At 37.6% G+C, this 24997-nt stretch overlaps 1 protein-coding gene across 1 annotated transcript in view; it reads left to right on the forward strand.

Moving 5' to 3' along the window:
• Positions 1 to 24997, forward strand: part of LOC140138320 (putative RNA polymerase II subunit B1 CTD phosphatase RPAP2) — a 179154-nt gene continuing 154157 nt past the window's right edge. Inside the window, exons 1-8 of the mRNA XM_072160229.1 lie at positions 1 to 114; positions 9972 to 10086; positions 12668 to 12832; positions 13134 to 13222; positions 14069 to 15072; positions 20619 to 20773; positions 21756 to 21853; positions 23038 to 23187. Of these exons, the coding sequence (XP_072016330.1) occupies positions 59 to 114; positions 9972 to 10086; positions 12668 to 12832; positions 13134 to 13222; positions 14069 to 15072; positions 20619 to 20773; positions 21756 to 21853; positions 23038 to 23187 (1832 nt within the window). The 5' untranslated portion in view covers positions 1 to 58. The remainder of the gene's footprint in view (positions 115 to 9971; positions 10087 to 12667; positions 12833 to 13133; positions 13223 to 14068; positions 15073 to 20618; positions 20774 to 21755; positions 21854 to 23037; positions 23188 to 24997) is intronic.

Below are 24997 nucleotides of genomic sequence, written 5' to 3' on the forward strand. Positions count from 1 at the left end.
GATGTAAACAAACGCACGTGAAACGTCATATCGCAATTGGTTGTAAAATAAAGGCAGTATGTCAGGGGCATCACAAAAGGAACCTAAAGTAGTAGATCAAAAAGACTCGAAAAGGTAAGATGGTCTTATTCACATTGCAGGTGTTTGCCTGTCTAGATGCAGACTCGAGAATCCTAGAAATATTCGAAGCACAAATCAAAGAGTTACGAATACGAATTCGGCAGGCATGTATTGTATGCGAGTAAGCTTACATGTATTGACCGTTCACAAACACTTGTTAGGGGGGCCTGATGCAAAATGGGGGCCCTTAAAAGTTTTGACCCTCCTAAGACCCACGGGGGGGGTAGTCCTAGAACTCGGAAGATCGAACACACAGACATAAATAATCATTTGAACGTTTAAATGAGCTGACATATACTATAGCAGATAAATACCCAATGTAAATGTAAACGTCGTCACGTTCCCAGTTATTGGGACTACAGGGGGGCCTGAAAAAACTGACCACAAATTTTCCCGGGAAAATTGAGTTTATGGATGATTTTGTGCTTTTCTACTTAGTAGAGTGAAGTTACCAGTAAAGATAAACACTTGTGCTGAACGTCAAATTGTAGGTATCCCAGTAACCTTAGTTAACACATTTGCTAGTCAGCGAAATTCACCAGACCGGGGCCCAAACACAACGCGATATTTACATAGAAATTTGAATTTTTTTTTAGAGGATAGGTCGGTGAAGGAAACCTACATAAATATGTTTTCTATACTTCACTTGACCCAAATATATGATTTTTATGGTGATAATCAAGTCGCACATGGAATTTTAGAGGATTTTGATAGCAGTTCCATTAAAAAAGCTGCTATCGCCATGAGACTGAGATCTAGAAACACCCCTGAATGCCGTTTTGGGGGATTTTGCTAGCAGAATCTTTTTTGATGAAAGTCAATCTTTGACAAGATGTAACTTTGTTACGGAAAGTGCTACATGACAAAAATGTTTTCAGTTTTGGCTTTCTTTACTCAAGGGCTTTAATTTGATATGTAAAATGATGCAGTTTGATGGCAAATTTGAATTCACCTAGCATACCTACAAATTGGTCACTTATCGCTCACTGTTCAAAATGTGACATCTACACCAATTACAGTCCCCGAAACTGTCTACTTTTTAGCCGACCTCAATTCCGAAACATTTAGTGATAGTTAAAAATGTGATCCCCAACCCTTTGGTTACCTTTGGACGAATTTGTAGAAATCTCCATGAGTCTCTGTGTCTGAAATTCCCGGTACAAACATCGAAAATGTCGCATTTCTCAGTCCCGTGATGATACTATATCCGCATCGCGTTTTCATACATGAATATCTCTGACCCTGTAAGGTCAAAAAGCGTGGCGTTGATTTCAACCAATCCGATCCACCGATTGTGACCTTTTCATGAATATTTAATAAGCAGCTTGATACTGACGTCATATCTGAGGTGACGGAGGCAGCAGATACCATTTTGGTCAACTGAACTCGACTTGTGCGTTCTTTTGGTTGACATAAACCGAACAAAATTTTCAATAACGGGTATTTTTAGTAGGATTTCAATTTTTTATTAATGAAGTTACTTTTTTTATTAATGAAGTTGTTTTTGGAAACTTAGATGTTTGTTTCAACTGATGATGTAGGATCGCAAGGTGAGTGAATTCGTGAAGAGATTTGCTTGTTTGAGTGATAGTAGGATACGGGATGTAGGCTAGTCCTCTGTGTTTGACCGGCTCCGACGTCTCAATTCACGCGGAATTCTGCGTATTGCTGTATGGAACCAGACATAGAGTGAAGTGCCTTGCTCAAGGACACAAAGAGTCAGCCGAGCTCAGATGGACCTCGGATTTGATCCCTTGACCCTTGGATTCACAGTCCAACACCTTTTAAAACCGCTAGCAGACTTGTAGTATTGGGACCCGTCATGAGTGCGCGTAATGCAGGTGCGGTACCGGACCATGAGTACGAGTACTGGTGCGGGTCCCAAGCCATGGAATGCGGAATGCGGGTACGGCAGGTCCCAGGTCATGGAGTGCGAATGCGGGTACGGGTCCCAGTCCATGAGTACGGGTGCGGGTGCGGGTCCAAAGTCAAAATAGGGTATGAGTAATGCGGTGCGGGTCCGAAGCCACGCAGTGCAGTACGGGTATGCAGGGTGCGGAATTTGGGACTCGAGTACGGGTGCGGGTGCGGGTTCCAGTATGGAATGCGGTGCAGGGTCATGGAGTGCAGGCATGGAAATTTGGACTTGTATGGGTCCAATTATGGGTATGAGTATAAACAAATTAATTAAACAAGTACAAAAAGAGATTAAATATTGTTGGTCATGGTGAATCTAGCCATGGAAGTAAGCTTACTTCCATGATCTAGCCTAAATGTGGCATATTTTGGGATGCAAGTGAAAAAACTATGTCTATGTATGGACACCCAGACTGTGCAATACTAACCAGTGATGTAGGTTTCGTGATGTAGGTTTCGAGTCTGGACTCGGACTCAAGTCCACTTTTGCTGGACTCGGACTCGGCTCAGAATTGAACATTAAAAGGCTTAGCTCAGCTCGGTCAAAAAATAGGACTCGGGCTCGAAGTCGACCCCAGTCCGATTCCAGTCCAATCAATCCATGTACAATGTGGGAAAAATATTTATCTTAAACATCAATTGGAATTAAATTAATTGTCAATTTTCCAAGTACATTCATGCACATCTGGTCGCATGTCATGAATTGGTCATCTTTTGTGTAACATGATGTAAAATGAGAAAAATATCACCAATTGTGATTCAATTCAACACAACTTTTAATGAATACATTTTAGACCATTAAAAGTACATATTTCTGGAAAGCTTATATTACAAGGATGCCAAATCAACAAAGCATAACATCATAATACAGGGTGGGTGAGAAATATACAGGGTGCAACAACAACAAAATTAGCATCTTTCTTGTCATGGTGAACCCCATATTTTTCCTTTTCTGAAAGCTATGTAGTTCAAAATAAATATGGATTCAGAAAGACATTGCATGGGCCCTTCAAACAAATTAGGAAGAAAGAGTTTAGTATGCCTTGCGTTAAACATACAGGGTGGTCAAAAATTGTAAAATAATTTCACAATTTTTATGACATTTTTCAATCAAAACTTTTTTCCTCCATTTCTGGCACTAAAACTAATAGCAAAATTGAATTCCTCATCAAATTTCCTTAAAAATAAGTGTTCTTTTGTATAAGCAGGGTGACTCGGGCAAGAGATAGTCCATTTAGAAATGTCGGAGCATAATATGCACACTTTGTACAGTAACATATAGGGAAAACTGTCTTAATTAGTATTTAATTAGGCAATTAATTGGTTACATCTTTTGTTACAGTTGATGTACTTTGAGGTAGATCCACAATCCAGGATGATATATGTGCAATTTGAGGTCAATGCTAGTTGTACTTTTCAAGATACAAAGGTTTGAAGTTTGCCATATTTTCACAATTTTGTGTATAACCCTATGGGGCTCTCCCGAACCGGCTGCTCCATTGACACATCTTACATATTGAGGTATAAATCACAAAGTACTTATCCAATTGACTTGGGGTTTTTTGTATTTGAAAAAGAACATAATTATCTACAAAATGACACCAAATTTTCTACAATAGGTATTATACTTTTAGAATAAACCTAACTTGAAGTTTGAAGAAAGCGTTTTCATGTTACGGCTGCTCCATTTTTGGGTGACCTATTTGTGACATGCGACCACCTACACAATAAACATCCAACAGATTATCCATTAGCTTAAATTATTATCATTAATTATGCACATCTGGATAATTATATCCATGTTTTATTAATATTTTAAAACTCTTTAAATCTCTTATCAAATCCCAAATTTCTGTATGGCATTTGTCTCAGATGCACTAGCCCAAGCCTGGCACAAGAAGTACACTGTGAGCTCATGTGGCTGGCAGAAAAGTCACACCAGTCACATTATCATTAGTTCTACATGTGTGCAGCATACAAGTTGTGGAGTGTATTTGAATGGAAAATATCAAAATGATTTAAAATAAAAGCTAAAATAATGATATTTTAACATGATAACTTGAAATTCACCACATTAAAAGGAAAAAAAAATCTTGAAATGTTTTCCCAGTTTGCTTGGTCTTTTTCTGTATTGATCAGTCATTGTGTGAATGAGATTGTACATGTAGAATACATGACATGTCATGGGTGGCAGTATGCACAGGCTGTTACAGTTACAGCATTCATGTTCATTTTGTGTAGGGCTGGGTTTATCTTTTTCAGGGCCCTGGACCAGGCTGAAATAAATTTAAGGGCACTTGTTATAGCTCTCCATTTACTCCCCACCCAACCCCATCCATGATGTAACCTATTTGTTTTAATTATGAATTTATGATCAGAGGACTCACAGTGGGATTCCAGTTCCAATATCTGTGAGTTAACATGCATCTGGGAAGTGAGAGTATTCTATTCTTATCTCATTTTCCTGCATTTGTGTAACCATGTACTGTATGGTACCCGTACCCATGGAGTGCAGTGCAGATCCCCTGACCATGAGTGCAGGGTGCGGGTCCCAGGCCATGGAGTGCGAGTGCAGTGCGGGTCCCAGGCCATGGAGTGCGGTATGCAGGGTGCGGGTCCCAGTCCATGAGTACGTGGTGCAGTGCGGGTCCGAAGTCAAAGTAGGGCATGAGTACGGTAATGCAGTGCGGGTCCGAAGCCACGGGTGCGAGTGCGGGTGCAGTCTGCGGAAATTGGGACTCGAGTGCGGAATGCGGTGCGAATATGGTACGGGTACTAGTCTGACCGCTAGGCCACACTCCTCCTTACCTTATCTTCTTCCTTATATTTTCTACATTTTAAACATGTTTTTGGGGCGCCCGCTAAAAAAAAAAAAAAAAAAGTCCAGGGTCGGGCCTATTTTTAGGTCGGTCGGGTTACGCCAATCAAACAATTTTTTAGGCCTAAATTGACTCTTGTGACTGTATCCACTTGGCAAACTTGGTAATGTGAGACCAAGTACGAGGGGGTATCCAAAAGTTTTTGACATCACCCAGAAGGAAAAGAGCTATATTGATGAAATTTTTCCAGTGTAATCACTGGTCCTTATGTACATTATGGTCCAAAAATGGTTTACTTTCTTTACATGGGGCACTAGATGGGAAGTAGGCGCATAACCTGCAATATGGTGAAAATTGAGGCACGCATCATGATTAAGTTCCTGCATGTGAAGGATTAGGCCTACAATGCTCAGAAAATCTATGATGAAATTAAAGCAATCTCACGGTGATGATTGCCCATCATATGGCACTATTGCTTTTTGAAAAAGGAATTTCCAAACTGGCCACATGTCCCTCACAGATGAGCCAAGAAGTGGACGTCCATCACTTACGGATGATGCGGCCACAGTGAAAAAACTCAAGAAAGTGGAGGATCTTATCACGAAAAGGTTATGTGCCTACTTCCCATCTAGCGCCACCTGTGAAGAAAGTAAACATACTTATGAGACCATTTTTGGACCATAATGTACATAAGGACCAGTGATTACACTGACAAAATTTCATCGGTATAGCACTTTCACTTCTGTGTGATGTCAAAAACTTTTGGATACCCCCTCGTATGTTGTTAATTATGTACACAATTTATGGTAAAAGTTCATGATGCAGCCATGTATCCGAGATCCGAGACTGAGTTGAGAATAGCAGTTTCCCACATGTTTGAATGGACCACATTTCTTCAATATTTTGACAAGTTGATGTTGAACGTTCTATTGATTATAAATTTATATAATAATAGCTTTATTTATACATGTACATGGTAAAACATGTTCAATATAAAAATCATTGTTCTTCCACATGTCCGTGGCATAATCACATTAAAGTAACAGATATGGTCGCATGTCATAAGTTGGGTATGCAAAAAGGGTGGAGGGATTACACTTTTCTGAAAATTGCAATACAAATTTGATTGGCTTTCCGTAACCCGATATCCTACAGCAGTGGTTGATACCTCATTTTAAGCCTAATTTTATACTCTTTCAGTCTACTGAAGCATATAATTATACATTATTCAGTAAAAAATCACATCAGTTGAAATGAAAAAATGCCAGGGGTGGAGGAGCAGGCGGATGTGGAGCAGGCGGATGCGGGAGAGTGCAATAGGGCCTATGTGAAAATTCACATGTCAGCATGTCAAAACTACTGGTTACTTTTTCAAATCTAGTGAGGTATGATGTATTGAAAGCTTTGAATGTTGAATTTGTACACCTAAAACAATTACTGACTATTTAAGGTGGTACTACACCCTGTGATTAATTTTGTGCCTAATTTTGCATTTTTCTCAAATAAGTACATTGTAACTACACACTGGTAACAAAAGTTATATGTATATTACAGGGGCATGGAATCCAATTACTTCACTGAAATTTCAGTGATTCATGACAAGGGGTTCATTATTATGTTAAGAAATGAGGTACATTCTAGCGGTACCTCTTTTCTTATCATAAATAACGTACCGCTTGTCTTGAGTCACTGACATTCCAGTGTAGTAACTGGATTCCTTACTATAATATACATAAACTTTTTGTTACCAGTGATATTATTTTTGAGAAAAATGCAAAAATATTCCTAAATTTATCAAGGGGTGTAGTACCACCTATAAAAATGATATATTCCACTTTTTTCATTTTTAATGAAACCGTGTTTAATTTCAATATTTTTAGCAATATGCTAATGTACATTTCTCTTCTTGATATTCATTTCCTCAACAATATAATAACCATCTACGCTAATCACTTTCGTAAAAAGGTCATTGACCTCCACAATGTAATTAACATACATTACAATTATTTTAAATAGTTCATTTCAAGCATTAATGTATTGAGAACATATCCTCCAAATCTGATGACATTCTTGCATAAAATAACAATTTTACAGTCATTTTTGTAATTGAGGTCCGATTTGAGAAAATGCATTTGAAAATTGAGATTTACATAGACGCCTGTGTATTAATTAATTAGTAATTAAGCATTATCTCAAAAATGAAACATGTGCTAAGGTTAAAAGTGGTGTTAATTGTTAGAGGTTGTCAATATATACAACATATCAAATAATTCATTTTGTCATTTTTGACCATGTAATGAAATTGTACCCAACTTATGACATACCATTTACTACATATGTTAATTATTTCCATTGTGAAGGTCAAAATGTATGACCTGATATGTTACATATAATTAGACAATTTTATTCTATTATTGAGGAAATGAATATCAAGAAGAGAAATGTACATTAGCATGTTGCTAAAAATACTGAAATTTAAAATAGGATTTCATTAAAAATGAAAAAAAAAAAAAAAATGGAACATATAACCATTTAAGGTGGTACTACACCCCTTGATAAATTTGTGACTATTTTGCATTTTTCTCAAAATAACACATTGGTAACAAAAGTTATGTAAATTATAGGGGTATTAGGAATCAAGTTACTACACTGGAATTTCAGTGACTCAAGACAAGCGGTACTTTATTTATGATAAGAAAAGAGGTACATTGTACCGCTAGAATGTACCTCATTTCTTAATGTTATGAACCCCTTGTCTTAAATCACTGACATTTTGGTGAAGTATATTGGATTCCTTGCCCCATATACATAACTTTTGTTACCAGTGTGTATACAAAATAGAGTAATTTTGTAGTTACTTTTTGAACAAAATGCAAAATTAGTCACAAAATTTATCAGGGGGTGTAGTACCACCTTAAGTAGTCAGTAATTGTTTGAGTTGTACAAATTCAACATTCAAAGCTGTCAATACATTATACCCTAACTAGATTTGAAAAAGTAACCAGTAGTTTTGACGTGCTGACATGTGAATTTTCACATCTGCCCTATTGCACACTCCCGCATCCGCCTGCTCCACATCCGCCTGCTCCTCCACCCCTGGCATTTTTCATTTCAACTGATGTGAATTTTTACTGAACAATGTATAATTATATGCTTCAGTAGATTGAACGAGTATAAAATTAGGCTTAAAATGAGGTATGATCCACTGCTGTAGGATATGGGGTTACGGAAAACCAATCAAATTTGTATCACAATTTTCAGAAAAGTGTAATCCCTCCACCCTTTTTGCATACCCAACTTATGACATGCGACCATGTACAAATTAGTACAACTAGCAGTCACCCATCTTTCGCGGTCACCATCTTTCGCGGTCACCATCTTTCGCGGTCACCGTGTTTTGCGGTACTGATATTTGATATAATTTTTTTAATGTTCTATTTAATGTGATAAGTGATGTGAGAGGATATTGTCATTTAGAATTACAATTAAGGGGGTACTACATCCCTGCCCAATTTTGTGCTTATTTTTGCATTTTTCTCAAAAATTATAGCGCATTGGTGATAAGTAAAATATGTATATTATAGGGGCAAGGACTACAACTGCTGCACTGGAAATTTTATTTAATAATAATAATACACTGCATTTAGAACGCTATACACAAAAGTACCATAGCGTATTTCAGCACAGACAACAGTTGTGGAGTTACAGTCAAAAATGAGGGAAAACCAATATTTGATCAATAAATCAATAACTAATTGCTTTGAGTTGCTGAATTTTCAGTGCAGTAGTTGTAGTCCTTGCCCCTATAATATACATATCTTACTTGTCACCAATGCTCTATAATTTTTGAGAAAAATGCAAAAATAGGCACAAAATTGGCCAGGGGTGTAGTACCCCCTTAAGAAGGTCTAGTTAGATAAGAAAAAATAAAAATCTAATCATATTTATAAGGAACTAAAAAGTCAGTGGTTGCATATCTCTAGGATGATAAGTTTTTGAGTTAGAGGGTGAAATATGCAAAAGGTCAACAACCTAATTTGTACACTGGTCAACTGATTGAAATGAAAATGGTCTCAAAATATTTAGATTGATGCAAAGAACAAAAAAGTATAGTCTTGCATCGATATGAATCCTAATTTTAATGTTAGATGGTATAATATGGTAAAGGTCACCATGGTGACATAAGATCATATGGTGGTTTGTACTGGTTGACCTTTGACCTGCAGTTTTATTACAATATATATATACATTTTTAATAGATGTACATGCCAAACTATAACTTTTTTGTTTATTGTGTCTTTCGTTTCAATCAGAGAATATATTAAAAGCTTGACTATTCAAAAGGTTAGTTGAAATACCATGTAACTCATCAACCAATCATCCTAGAGATGTGCGACCATTGAATTTGTTCCTTATTATTAGCGGAAGAATTTGAGGTATTGTACATGTACGACATAATCGCACCATGTTTTTTTTTTCATTTAACTTCGCTTTCAAAAATTCAATTCTTGTGTTTTCCCTGGTGTTTTTTTTTTCAAGACCAGTTTTCATGCCTGCATTATTATAAAGTAACTTAATGCTACCTATTCAGAGAAGATAACCTACCCTTCCCACAATCCTTTGCAGCATGATGCATCACCTCACTACATCTAATGACACTCCTTTTACTTTGTGCATGTTCCCTTTGTTTTCATGTTGAGAATAGACTGGCAAAACATAGGTTGATATAATTTGGTTCACCTCAAGTTTGGTAGTGACATCAATGCTTCTTCGCGGTTGCGCTGCAAGCGTGCGAACAAAACGCTCATGTACGTGTGCGTGCACACTCAGGGCATTTAACTTTACACGCGTGATTTCATACTGTGGCATGGGAAATACGCGCATACGTCACTACCATACTTGAGATGAACCAAATTATAGTAAAGAAATAAACATATTTTGCAAAATCTGGATGTGCTCTGTTCATTGAGGTACTTTTTGTCACTATCGAGTATCCACCCGTGTTGCACTTGATAGCAGAAAATTGAAATGAAAGAAATGCATTGTGGGATATCTTCTCTGCTACCTATTGATGTGATATTAGATTAACATGAAAGATTTTTATGGCTTTTACAGACGAGAAGAGTTGGAGCGTGCCATACGACATCGAGTGGGATGCGAGGAGAAAGCGTTCCGTATCGTAGAACGGTTGCTGGATAACCCTATTGAAGAGGACTTCCTTGTAGATTGTGTAAGTGTGTCAGCAACTGCTCATACTGAGTTCGTCATTTTTATGCACTCGATTAGGGCTGATCAGTTATGTGACTGATCGGTACCGATATGTGCGTCATCGGTAAAATATTGGAGTGGTAAAAATGTACATTGTAAGGGCTCATATTGAAATTCTCTTACACAGGAAGGTGTACGCCATCCTGCAGCTTTCCTGTGCTAGCCTTCTTTTGTTAAAATCCTGGGCAGGGTGTATCACTGATGCATATAATCCATCCGTTTTATGACCGAGCTTTCCTGAGGCGCGCGCTGCCTTCTTTCTGTGTGAAAACGTGGTAGGGTATTTCAATATGAGCCCTAAGACACACAGACAGATTGACACTGATACATGTGATGGGGGCAGGGGGTCATTTTGAGAAATACACTGACACTCTACATGCATAACCAGAAAACAAGTGAAAGGGTTTGGCTTTCAGTGTCTTTTTACTCATGTTATAGATTAAGGGCTCGGATAGCAATGTTTGCACAGTATTTTTTGTGGGACCTGAAAGCACATCAGATACTATGCATTCTGAATACAAGAAATGTCCTGGGGTCGTCTACGGCCTGATAGACAGCACCGAAATCATGCGATTGTCCAATCAGATTATGTGTCTACGAACTAGACCACTCCCACTGACTAAGAATGAAGAATCATCCTGCACAAAAACAAATAAACACAATGAGGAACGATTGCTCGCTATGAGAGGAAACTGAATATATGTAATACGAAAGAATGAACAGTTTACCAACGATATGTGACTGGACACCACGAATCAGCCATAAAGTTGGCCCCGGTCAATTTTGTTTTATTTTGTGTTTAGAAAATATATATCATAAGCTTTTAAATGATATATCATTTGACTTCAAACGATATCCAGAAGCGGGGTTATGGTTTGTTGAAATCTGTTCCATCAACAAAATTGTAGATTTTTTCGGTTCTACATGTGTCTCTTTTTCCACATTTCTGGTAAGAAATATCAAACAGTCATAACTGGCGGTCATTTCAAATCATCTCCAAGTCAATGAGGTTCATGAATGTCCTCTCATTGTTAATGCTTTGTTATCCACCACTTGAACAGGATTTAGCCAAAGCAAACAAAGACAAGAACTATTCTATAGAAATAGGTAGAAGTTTATTATCTTCTTCAGCAATAGGATTATTGATTGGTTTAAACAGTGTTTGATGAAATACTTGTCGCACCTTATTGAGTTTTACACTGTAACTCATTCGTAGTGTCCACTCACATTAGTACTTAAAGTGATGTAGCTGGGATGAAAAGCCGATGATCAGTTGAAAATTTTGACCTTTCATATTGAATAACACTGTGTATACTTTCATTCATCTGAGAAATGTTCAAATTGTATAAAATTGAATCTTGTCAACCAGAAAACTCACTTTGGTTAGATGGAATCACCGACGTTGCTGCCAAAACCTTTGGCCTTCAGCTGGGTGGATGATCTAGGGTCATCCAAGGTCAATCGGTGAGGAAGTTGCTTGATGACCCGATCCCAACCATGTGACAGATTCACTCTAATGCCCCTGCTTCTGTTGAGCGACGGTTGTTTGGCTCGTACCCACACTGCTTCTTTAACACCCCGTTAAACCAACAAGGTTCCCTATCCAAGATGACAACGTCGTCTATGTCAAAACTGGGACCGCTGCCCCATATTTGATATCAGGACATTCCTCATTGTCAAAATGCAATTTGATATGTCTGATGTGCTCTCAGGTCCCACAAAAAATATGTGAAAACATCACTATCTGAGCCCTTAAAGATATTGATTTTTATTTTCTGATCATGGTCACTTTGTCAAAATTTCTGTATTAACATGAGTGCAAAAACGTATTGTGCTACATGTATATTAAAGCCATATTATAACATTTGCTGAGGAGAACACCCTCAATTTTTTTTTAATTCTGGTTTTTACACAATTTAAATGTACTTAAACAAAGATACTCTGAAAATATCAAGACTTTAGGTGCTGTAGTTTTATTACGATGGAAATATTAGTTGAACACGTTAGTTGAACACGTAATACAGTACGTACACGGCGTGCGGGACACACATACACACACACCCCGAGGATCGCACCGTATTACAACCGCAGGAGTAAAACGCATTGGCGCTAGTTGTAAATTCCAATTTTCTTTGCTTTACCTAGGGCTAGGCCTGCTAAAAATACGCGATTTTGGAGGCCAAAAAACGCACCCCGATTTCCCAAAAAACGCCTTTTTTTTTAAATTTTTTTTTTATATGATGGTAGCACTTGATGTTAGGTCCAGAGACTCCAAATCCGCGAAAAAAATTAAAAATCGCAAAAAAAAAAAAAAAATTATTTTTTTAGATTTTTTCAAAAATGTCAAAAAAGCATAATTGGAGCCAAAATACATAAATTGCGGCGCAAATAAGCGCAATCAGCGTATTCTTAGCAGCCCTAGCTTTACCTAACTTGTTCGGCTCATAATTAAAAGTGGACATATCTGACAGTAAAAGCTAACACAGAAATGTTATAATATGGCTTTAACTTGAGTATTGTGTACATATTCTTTTCCCTTGCAGGCTAAATTCATAACTCCAAGTCATTATACAGATGTGGTACAGGAGAGGGCAATAGTTAAGCAGTGTGGTTATCCTATATGTAATAACCCACTAACCAGTGTACCGAAACAAAAATATCATATCAGTATGAAAACTAACAAAGTCTACGATATCACGGACAGAAAGGTAGGTATTTGGATTCAAAGCACAATAGATTTTAAAATCGCAAACTTTTGTATAACCCTAGAAGAGTAATATTTTAGTGTAACACTGGAAGCCTTGATGTTGAGGGGAGTTTTAAAGAAAGGTGACCTGATATATTTGGAAAATCTAATTCAAAAAACCTATGTATAGACGAATCCAATTTCACGCATTCCTGCTCCTGAAAAAATTAATGATACTAATCATGATCATGAAATAAATTGATATCAAATAAGAGATCATATTTTTCTCATTAACATACTGAAATTACCTTTTTCATTTGTAGAATTTTTGCAGTGCATATTGCTACAAGGCTTCCAAGTATTACTGCACCCAGCTTTCAGAATCACCAGTATGGACTAGAGAAAAGGACAGGTAAGATACAAGACTTAAGGGGGGTTGGAGGGGAGCTTGACATAGCAGTGTTTGCACTCAAATATTGAGACAAATAAAGCTGACACACAAGAGAAATGGTATGTGTTCTCTGTAAAAGTAGATCTCAAGGCTTGATATAAGAGGTGTCATATTCGGGCCATGTGCATGATTTTTTATTTGGAGGGGAAAATGCCCAAACCTTTTGTTTTGATATACTAATGACTGTAATTCAAGAACCACAAAACCTTTATGTGCAATTATTGGCCTTCTTAACTCATTTCCTATAAGCTCAACATTAAGAAGTATGTTGTACACCAGTTTTTTAGTGTAAATGGATAAAACCATCTGGGAAAATATGATTCCTGTCATCCCTTATTATGCAGAGAAGAGGTGCTGAAAAAACACTGACCATTGACAATGTGATTTAATCACAGAAAACATTGAATACATCAAATATTTGCAATTTAGTTTCAGCTGTATATAACAATAATAGAGGTAATTGATAGCAGCATAATAACAAAAGACGCACCATTATATACACGACACCGTTTTGCTATTTGATTCCAAATTTGACACTGAAAGTTGACTGATTGTGTACTGTTCCTACTGTATACTAACCCTGAGACATATCTCATGGTGCTGAACTTTGTGCTCACGCATGATACCCCTTTGTCAATAACCAGTGTTCCCATCCCCATGGGCAGTTTTGGATCTGCCGCCCTTCCCTCCTCCCTTTCAAAATTGTATCAGTAATAGTTTCACTTTTGGGACAAATTTTTGTTATTTTTTCCAACCCTTAATACGTCACTTGCCTTATCACACTGTACTTTATTCTCTATTTTTCAGACCTCCAGATGTGCAGTTGTTGTCAAGAGACTCGCAGACAAAATCCAACACATCATCTTTAGTTTACGAGGATGAAATCAGCTTCCAGAAGAAAATCCAGGAGAGTGACATCCAATCACACGATGCCGACAATGCCGGTACAGGTGAACCAAGTGTGTCGGAGAAAGAGGTTATGGACATGGTATCAGATGACCTTTCAACTCTGACCTTTGGTGAATCAGTAAGGAAGGAAAGACTGAAGCAGCTTGCCAAGATTGCAGCTGATGTGGATTCTCAAAGGAAGATGGAAGTGGAAGATGATAAGAGGAAGATGGAGCAAGATAAGAGGAAAGTGGAGGAAAATAAGAGGAAAGTGGAAGAAGAACAGAGGAAAATGGAAGTTAGTAAAAAAGATGAAGAGAATCCTGGTACAAGTGAGATGATATCTGATCAGACAGATGATATGAAGAAGAACCACACAGAAAGCAAAGTTCCAGATGTTAAAAATGAAGTTGAGGAAACAATATCTGACAGTGTACACAAACAACCATTTCACCAAACTGTTTCATCACAAGAGACACCTGGTTCAAAACAAATACAACTTAGTCATGAAGCAGAGATGTTGGATAGTAGTGACACTGTCAAACAAGATCAAAATACAGTTGCTGATAAACAAGATCAAAAAACAGTTGCTGACAAACAAGATCAAAAAACAGTTGCTGTAGCTACAGTAGTAAAGCAGAAGAAGAAAACCAAATCAAAGAAGGAACCCAAGAAAGTTGTAACACAACCAGTGTCACCATTACCATTGAAACTGATCCAAGTCACGCTCTTGGAGTGGAGGACAGAAAACACATTGAAATTTCTCAAAGGTGAGGAAAATAATGAATCAGACAGAAGCTCATCAATGGCAAAGGATAGTAAAACATCAAGTGATACTTCCTCACAGACACCTGCAAAGTTGGGAGCAGAACAGAGCAGGGGAAGAAGAGAAGGACTTGATTCAGATGATGACTCGGATGAAGGTAAGTTTCGCTTTCAGTATATTATTATAAAAAATAAGAGTAAATTTAACTTCAGCACTTCACTATTTGTTCGTTCACCTGGAACATTTTCGCTGGGTCAACTAGCATCTTTAGCAGATGGGGATGCTGTGATGATATTTTGTCTACAATCGGGATTGTCATTTTTGATGACGTCATGTAATTGATAGTATGATGTCATATATGATGTTAGGATATTACGATTCACCTTTTTCGGTAAATCCCATAAGCCTTTGCGAGTACACCTGAGAACTCGCCATTTTACGTCACGCCGATCTGCGCTGATGCGCACATCGTTTATCGAACATCATTACTGTGCATTGCAAGTCGGCGTCACATAAAATGACGAGTTCTCAGGTGTACTCGCAAAGGCTTATGGGATTTACCGAAAAGGTGAATTGTAGACAAGATATCACAGCATTGCTATCTGCTGAAGACACTAGTCGACCAAGTAAAAATGTTCCCGGTGAGCAAAAAATGGTGTAGCGTTGAAGTTACACTCCTTCATTATTTTATCTGCCACTACGTATATACAAATTTCATAGTATAATTATATAGTTTGATGTTATGTCTGCATTTTGTCGTTGGTACATGTAAATACTAGTATGTATCTTCATTATACTGTACATACATACACACACACCCCTACCTACATACATACAAAAGTACATTTTTAAATGTACTTTTAAAATATAGCGCTGTTACATCAAGATCAAAGAGCAGTATGAACCGGTGAAAATGGCAAATATATACAATACAAGCAAAATCATTACTGCAATTCATTATTTGGATACAAGTGTGTTTTTAGACATCTTTTGAACTTAGCAAGTGGGTCACAGCTTCTGATTTCAGCTGGTAAGTTGTTCCAGATGTGCCGGGCGATATATGTGAAAGTCCGGTTATGAGCAGATATGAGTGTTTTAGTAGGAGTGAATTCGGATAGCAGGGTGATGTCAGAAGCTGAACGAAGACCAGCTCGTGGCAGCTGTTACAGAGTCATGCAAAATGCTAGATACACATCCAATTTCTCACTGGATGTACTCTGGAGCTACTCCGGATTAGCCCCAGGGCTACTCTGAAGAGGTGCACCGTAACGCGAGTCAAAAATCCGTGGACTACTCCTATCCGGTTTTCCACGGTGTACCTCCCGTGAGAGACAGCCTATAGCGGAGTACCTCTAGAGGTACTCCGTAAAAAAATGTGTGATTGAATTGCTATTTTTCTCAATTTAGCTTTATTGTATGCTTTTATTAGGGATTTTTGTTCTTTCTTTCTTTCTTTTTTTATTATTTTTCAAATATATGTTTGGAGTAGCTCCGATATGGCATATCTAGAGTTGGCACTAGTGTAGCACCGGAGTTGGATCACAGACAGACAATGGATGGAGTAGCGGCGAAGTAACTCTGATATGGTGCATCCACTATGGGGTTTGCTACATGTAAGGTGTAACTACTTCGAAGTAGCTTCAGAGTAGCTCTATTAAGGTGTAGCTTCAGGGCTACACCAGGTGTAGCCGCGAGGGTAATCTGCCGCTGTGGTAAACCGTGAATGAGAATCTGGATGTGTAGTCAGGCGCAGCTCCATGGAAGCACTTGTAGACAAGAACAATGATCTTAAATGTTATATGGTCTTTGACAGGTAGCCAGTGCAGTTGGTGTACATGTAAGCACGGCATGGTACGGTCAAATTTCAGCGCACCACAAATTAACTTCGCAGACCAGTTTTGTATGCGTTGGAGACGGTTGATGTCCGTTGTGTTGGCGCCAAGCAATAAAGCATTACCATAATCGAGTCTTGACAGAACTAGAGCCCATGACAGAATGACAAGAATCAAAGTCTAGATATTTGCGAGTGCGCGTTATATTTCTGGGTTGGTAGTTGAGACTGGTGCAGAGACTTGTGATGTGAGATAGACTTCTCTGTAGTCCACTTGCTATTGTGCATACTCTGGCTATTACATTTAAGCTTAAAACTCTGATTCAATTATTTGTGCACAATTGATAGATTTTCACATCTGATCTTTTCAGTCACCGTACTCCCTCAGTTAACTTCCCAAGTGGACTACTGACTTTGGATTGTGGTTTACATGCTTAACACGGCTGTCTTTGAGCTTCTATGGATGAGATTGTCAGATTCCTGGCCTACTAAAATTAGCCATGATGTAATGCATCTTTAAATGGATCTGGCTTGTGATTGGTCGCCTAGATCTCGTTATTGTTTAAATCCTCCCGACACGTACCATTACCATTAACTATACATGGTATACAATTATCTATGGAATGCGGCGCTTTTGTGCTGGCGCGAAAGTTGGTGGATGAACGTACGCATCTAGCGCGTATTGTACCACCATGCTTAGTCTTGTGGTTAGATTTGATTAATAAACAAGTTGTATATTTGACAGTGTGTTTTAGAGAACGAAATCCCGGGGTAAAAGTGAAAGTCCATAGTCGATTTTTAACTCGGATAATAAACATTATCAATTTTCAAATCACGCCTCAAAACGCATCTTTTTCGCAGTTGCTACGCTTGTTAATCTGAATTTGTTGTTAAAACATCAGTTTACCACCATGGTTTTTATTGTGTATATATTTTGATATTGGATCTGTGTATCCTTATTTATAGGGTGAAGTGCTGGCAACCTCTCCCCTTTTTAACATGCTCTGTTTTTTGTGTCTGCTTTTGATGACTTGCCATTTATATATTTTGGATCTGTGTATCCATAAAGGGTGAAGTGCTAGCAACCTCTCCCCTGTTACCATGTTTTGTGTGTCCAATCTGTTTAGTGTGCGCTATTATTTATGCCTTGCCATTTGATGCCTTGCCATTTGTATTTATAATTTTGGATATGTGTATCCATAAAAGGGTGAAGTACTAGCAACCTCTCCCCTTACTTCTTTATCGCATTGTCATTTTTAATATTATCGTACAGGGCCAGAGCCAAAAATGGTCATCACTCAACCTAAAATTTAGAAATTGTTACAGGAGTGAATTTCTCCTCTGGTTTAATAGACCACTTACCAAAGATTATGAATCGGCAAAAAAAAAGTAAAATTTGCCCGTCAATTTTGGAATACAAGCAATAAAATACACACGTAGCGCCCTCTCGGTGTGGCGGGACGGAATTGTTAAATTTGATGTTACTGCATATTTAAAAAAGATAGGATTTTTTTGTTTATGGTATTATAAAGGTCTTCTGTATAGATAATTTCAGCACTAAAAAAAATGTCAGTGGACTTTGCAAAAATAAAGAAATAAATTAAAATATGTGTAAAATTCCGTCCGCCACATTTTGAGGTGATTTTTTACGTTCGGAAGGGACGAAAAAAATAATTTTAGTCAAAACTTTCCAAAATATCAACTAATATGGTAATAAACATTCCTGAGTACATAAAAATTGAATTCATCAACTTTGCTAGGCTCAAAACCATTTTAACTTCTTCTATTTCAGGCCTTTTGTGGTAGGATGCCAGCAATAATGCTATTTTCAGGGTTTTTGGTGTAAAACACGGCGCCGCCACATTTTGAGATGATTTTTTAAGTTCAGGAATCTATGAAAAATTTCTTTCTCAGTCAATATTTTGCAATAATTTTTCATTGGAAGTGAAAGAAAAAACAATTTTGTCAGTTTTAAAGTGAATCAATTGCTTTTTTTCTTGATTTTGACATGGTGGACAAAATTCCGTCCCGCCACATTCCGTCCCGCCACATTGACATGATTTTTAAAAATTAATGAACGTTACTATAAAGAAGGGGGGTGAATTTTATAATTCCTCCCATAACAAAAAGAAGGATAGTTGAAGTAAATACCAATGTTAGAAACAAATGTTTTATCCCAGTACTTTTGATAAAAATTCAACAAATGTGCTGTGTTCACAAATACATGAAGTTTATCATTCCGTCCCGCCACATCAATGAATTTGTGTTACCGTGGCAACGTGTTGATTCTTAGGACTATTTTTCTTGTGTGTGAATGTAGTCTGTAACTTACTTGTTTATATTAAGAACATAAAGAATCCATAAAATAAACAGGCACAGAGCTACAATTTAAAAGGCCTATCAAAATTCCGTCCCGCCACAAACGGGAATTTTGGCTCTGGCCCTACAACGTGGAAACCGGGTACTGCGTGTGACGGGCCCACGGATGTTTCTCCTGCTTTTTATCGAAAACCCCGGTGGTTTTCTTTTTAAACTCTGTTGCATACGTTCATGTACATTGATTTTTACGATGATATTGATTGAATTCTGCTACGACTATTTTAATATTGCTATAATTTTGTTTCAATATTACCTGCTTTATATAGTTTTGGTGTAGTTTATGTTATTTTGATATGTAATTTTGTATTAAGGGCCTATATAATGCTTTGTAAATCGCTTCCGGTATATCATTTTTGTTGTACTTGTATTTTGTTGTATAATTTTTGTAATTAAGGCATGCTGTGTAAAGCGCTTAGCGACTTATGTTTTAAGCGCTTCATAAATGTTTCTTTATTATTATTATTATTATAATAAACTGGCAGATTCTAAAATTAGAATTGTTCAGTATTGAAGTGCCATATAGTTATGCCTTTATGATATGTTGCATTCAATAATATAAGCCTATGTATACTTTACTTTTACTGTCACAAATATAATTATATAAACTTTTTCATAACCATTTTATACTAGTATTTTGATGTAATAAATATCAATGTAATTTCGAGTTCAACTGAATGCGTTCATCATGATTAATAACATATTTTTATTTAGCAAAAATTGACTATGGCATAGTCTAGATGTGAGATGACATTGTCATTGAAGTGTCAAAGACATCTCCCAGATTACGGACATTCTCAGAAGGTTTTATTGTCTTACCACAAACCTACAAGTCCTGTAAGGGTTCACATAGATTTTCTCTGGTCATGTAATCATTGATGTTATTGACAGCGTGTTTTTCGATGACCTTCGACACAAATGGTATGTTTGATACTGGGCGATCGATAGTACAACCCGATAGAATATACATGTAACTTCCCAGTTGATGCAGTTGGAAGCATCTTTGATGATGGAACCAAGAATCTAGGAATAAAATTCATGAACACTCCTGTCTGAGAGGGCATGTGTATGGCAGGACTTCAACTATAGCCTGTCTTGTCTCAAGTTGAGAGTAATGCCATGTTGGATTTTGCAGTGGCAGATTTGAATCGCACGCCTGCAGGGCATATACATACGCATAGAAGTGCGAATTGGCGCAAACACATTGATTCAAATTGGCCACTGTGAAATCCGACATGTGTTACTGTCAACTTGAGACAAGACAGACTATAGTCTTCGCAGCCATATATTTGATATCGCACTCTGTTCAGCGAGATCGGCGAGCGGATTCAAACCGGCGGTGGCAGAGACTAGACTTTCGACTACCGATAGCGTCCCACAATGCTATGCACGTAAATTGTCGGATCCGATAATTATTTTAATTACCGTACTTGGATTTCTCAATGAATACAAACTCAGCTAGACTAACAATTAGATTTATTGTGTGTTTTCTGTAGGTCCACCTTCACAGCCATTGCCAGATATTGAGAAACTCAGGAAAGAAACAGAGGAGTTTGCTTTGAAGGTGAACAAGTTTTATTATGGTAAACCGGTGAAAGGAAACCAGCAAACACAGTTGGAAGCAGAGGAACTGGTCAAGGATGTCCAAGAGGTATGGACAAGTTATAGTAAACCAACAAGTAGGTTTACTAATCAATGCCATGGTGCAGTCTTTTTCTCATCAATATTTATATAATATTGAATAGTTTTGAGGGTGATGCAAGAATATAATTGCACAAGCTTAAAAATATTGTATGAGTCGCAGCTACAATATTTTTTAGCAAGTTAGTACAATATATTTGTGTATCACCTGAATATAAGCCATTGAATATTATTATTATTTATATAAATAAATAAAAATTTAAGCTTACCTAGTCATCAGGCCTAACCAATGCTTATAGTAAACTCACCTTTTGACCTTCTTGTTTTCTGCTGTTTTTCCCCAAACTTGATATAAATTCAGAATATTCATAGCTTTATTTGTAGATGTGGATAATATTTCATAATGCACAATTGCCACAAATTAAGTGTGTTGTTTTCTTGTTCATATTCCAAACAAGCCCTATTCCAAACAAGCCCAATTCCAAGCGGAAGCCCTTTGGCCAATTTTGGTTTCTGCAGAAAATTATAGCCACTGCTTCTGTCACAACAGAAAAATTGCCCACAAGATGCCATGTAATAGCCTTCAGGTGGTCCTCATTAAGAAGATTTTAAAATGGCCAACAACACTCACTTTTTGAACTGAATAATGATCAAACAAGAGACCAGCCCCACCTTAAATATGGACGGGGCTGAGAACTTTACAGAATATATGATTCTCTTCTAGAAACACCATCACAAAGGACATTATCAACATCTAGAAACACTAGAGAATCATCAGTCATTCTGCCAACAGCATTACACCGCTGATGACGGAGAATAGTTTCTCCGAAATATTCGGTTCAAAATGTGAGTGTTGATGTCCAGTTTTAAAATCTATTTTTGAGGTCTGTTCCCATGCGAATTGGAGAAAAGTTCCCGATTATGATATTTCAGACATTGAGCTTTGCAAAACTTGGACATTATTTCCTCATTATTTTGTTTTCCTATATTAGGATACCAGAGGAGACAGAGGAGTTATTCTACCACCAGTTGACTCCAAATCACAGATGGCTATCAGGAGGAAGATCACCATAGACAGACTAAACAGAGTGTAGGTATTTCCCAGGGAGAGGGTACTTTAACATTGGAGGCGGCACATATGTGCCCATCCACCACAAACTGGTCGTAAAGTCGGCATTTTCCATTTTGAGATACAATCATAAACAGTATATGGATTTCTATGTAAAATAGGAATTTGACCTTTAATGAACCATAACTTCACTTCCAGATGTCCGATGAAGCTGGTTGAGGTGTCATTTTAAAGCTGAAAGTGCATTCTTTCAAAATCGGCAATAAACAGAAAATGATCTAGAGCCGACTTTACTACCACTTCATGGTGGATGGTCACATATTATGTTAGGCCAGTAGCATAGGCAGGTCTTTCAAGGCAGGCAAAATTTGATGAAAATTATAAATTGTCACTCAGGGCCCCCTTGGAGATCAGTACCAGTTACTGAAGGGGCTACCCTGGTTAAAAAAGAATAAATAAATAAATAAATACATGACATCTCCCAAGATCTCCATCACCTCATCAAGACATTTTGTCTCTCTATACAATATTTCACCCTGATGCGGCAGTGATGGAAGTGTGCATTTCATTGGGGTACAGTTTCAAACAGGCAGAGTTCGCTCAAATCACTCATGCTTAAAGACACTTTGTAGATATGTTGACATCCCTGCTTCATCAGTGTGATAAATGGTATAGTCATAACATTTACTTTGTTTTCAACAGGTTACCAGATGTCCTCTCAATAGAGTTCTCCCAGATCCCTTCATGACATCTTCTAAGCCTCCCAGAGGATGATTTAAGTACTACCCATAACTCCACTGTGTTGACTTGCGGTTAGCACAGCTGTGTGAGTGAACATGACACCACTGCTCGCACACTGTATAGACGTGCATGGCTAAATTTGAATTTGGACTGATATATTTACAATAAAAACACATTCAAAATGCTGGTCGATTTCACATTTTATTTCATCTACAGAAGGTGTGAATTATCCTTCATGCATACATCACTTTAGATCTGAAATCGACCAAGTAATAATGACACACGGGCAATTCTAAAACAACATCTTTTGCACAGAGTTCAATGGGATTTGAAAAGTAAAGTGGCAGTTGAAACTCTAGTGATAACACGTTTGCAGTGCATGATGGGGCTTCCTTAAATCATCGTCTCCTTATCACCTCATCAAGATATTCAGTCTTTCTAGTGATAACATTTTCTGTCTCCAGGTTACCAGATGTGCTGCTGCCAATGCAACTCTCCCTTCGTGATATCTCCCAGGACCTCCACCACCTCATCAGGACATTCAATCTTTCCAGTCATAACATCACCTTCAAACCCAACATGTGGATTCTTTTAGGAACAGTTTTGTTGCACATGTAAGTAATACATCTTGTAATACCACTGAGGAGCAAAGAAGATATCTTGCCCTTCCCAGAATCCTTTGTAACATGATATATCACCTCATTTCATCAAATGACACTCCTATTAATTACTGTGTACACTGTACAGGTTCCCTTTGTTTTCATTTTAAGAATAGACTGGTCAAACATGGGTTGATAGTCAAGAAATAACATATTTGTGCAAGATCTGGATATGCTTGACCCATGTTGCAGCAGATAGCAAATCAGTACAGGAAATTAATGGGAGAAATGCATTATGGGAAGCCGAAGATATCTGCTCCGACTGTAGAGCTGTATTTGTAGGATTGTTTCTGATGATTGAGGATTTTTTGATATGAACAAATCCAATGTTTTCACATGTCTTCGCTTTGGATGACAGGTTATGCTATCTTGATCACATTAATTGCGTTTTCCAGGCTCACAAAATTTGGGCCCTTGATCTTAATTGTTTGAGGGCCCTCACAAATTTTTGTGGGCCCGAATTTGGGCCATTGGTTTTAACCTATGAACCCCACAAAAAAGTGAGATAAATGGTAAATTTTTTGTGAAAGGGCCCGCCGGATGTATCTTTTGCGGGCCCTCACTGATTTTCGGGGGCCGAGAGCCCTTGGGCCCTCCTCATTTTTCGAGGCCTGATGAAAAGTTTCTTGTTTAGTGCAACTAGCATATGTGACCGTCCACCAGAAACCAGCCGTAAAGTCGGCAAATTGTATTCTGAGTTACAGTGTAAAATGTGCATGAAGGTCGTATTCATAGGTACCTCAAGTTGGAGCTACATGTATCTCATTTTGCTAGTGCAAACACCTTTAAACCAATCAATAATCTTATTGTTGAAGAGGATAATAAGCTTCTACCTATGTCTATAGAATTCTTAAATAGCTCTAGTCTTTGTTTGCTTTGGCTAAATCCTGTTCAAGTGGTTCGTTGCAAAGCATTGTATTTTGTCTAGGTATGTATAACCAACAATAATTATTAACAATAAGAGGACATTTCTTGACTTGGGGATGATTTGAAATGACCGCCAATTATGACTGTTTGATGTTTATTACCAGCAATGTGGAAAAAGAAACACACATAGAACCGAAATAAGGTACCATTTTGTTGAAGGAGCAAAGTTCAACAAACCATAACCAAGCTTATGATATTTTCTAAACACGAAATAAAACAAAATTGACCGGGGGCCGACTTTACGGCTGGTTTGTGGTGGACGGTCACATATTCTCTTCATTATTTTTTACTGTAGGCCTATAATCATAATACAGGCCTAAATGCATGACAGTTAGAAACCCTGACACATCAGACTTTTCACAGGAACTACCTGCAATTGAGCACCTTTCACAGAGGTGAAAAATGAGAAGCCTAATATTTGTTCAGTGGTACTAAAGATTGCTCTTGATATTCTGAGAAAATATCTCAAAACTTTTTATGTTGCACACTGTTAAGGGATGGGTTTATATGTGTGTAAATGGAGGAGAAATGGGAGGATTTTGGCATGTTTGCTGTGATTGTTTGCCTAGCAATATTGATCACAAGTACACAATTGATGGTGCATATCAAGGACCAAACTCTATAGTTTTATATTTGAGCACGATCACTTCTGTAAGGTCATGGGAAATTATGTAAATCGGCTTTTATATTTGATGTTGCATATCGGCTCACGCTCTTTTTTTTTGTACCCAGTATTTCACAAAGTCCCTGTACTCTGATGACCCTATGACCTTTTGCTGGTATGTTGAGCACTTTAAACAATTAATTATAGTACTTACCTCCTACTTTAGGAACATGC

This window comes from Amphiura filiformis, chromosome 17 (genome assembly GCF_039555335.1).
Source record: "Amphiura filiformis chromosome 17, Afil_fr2py, whole genome shotgun sequence".
Classification (NCBI taxonomy): Eukaryota; Metazoa; Echinodermata; class Ophiuroidea; order Amphilepidida; family Amphiuridae; genus Amphiura; species Amphiura filiformis.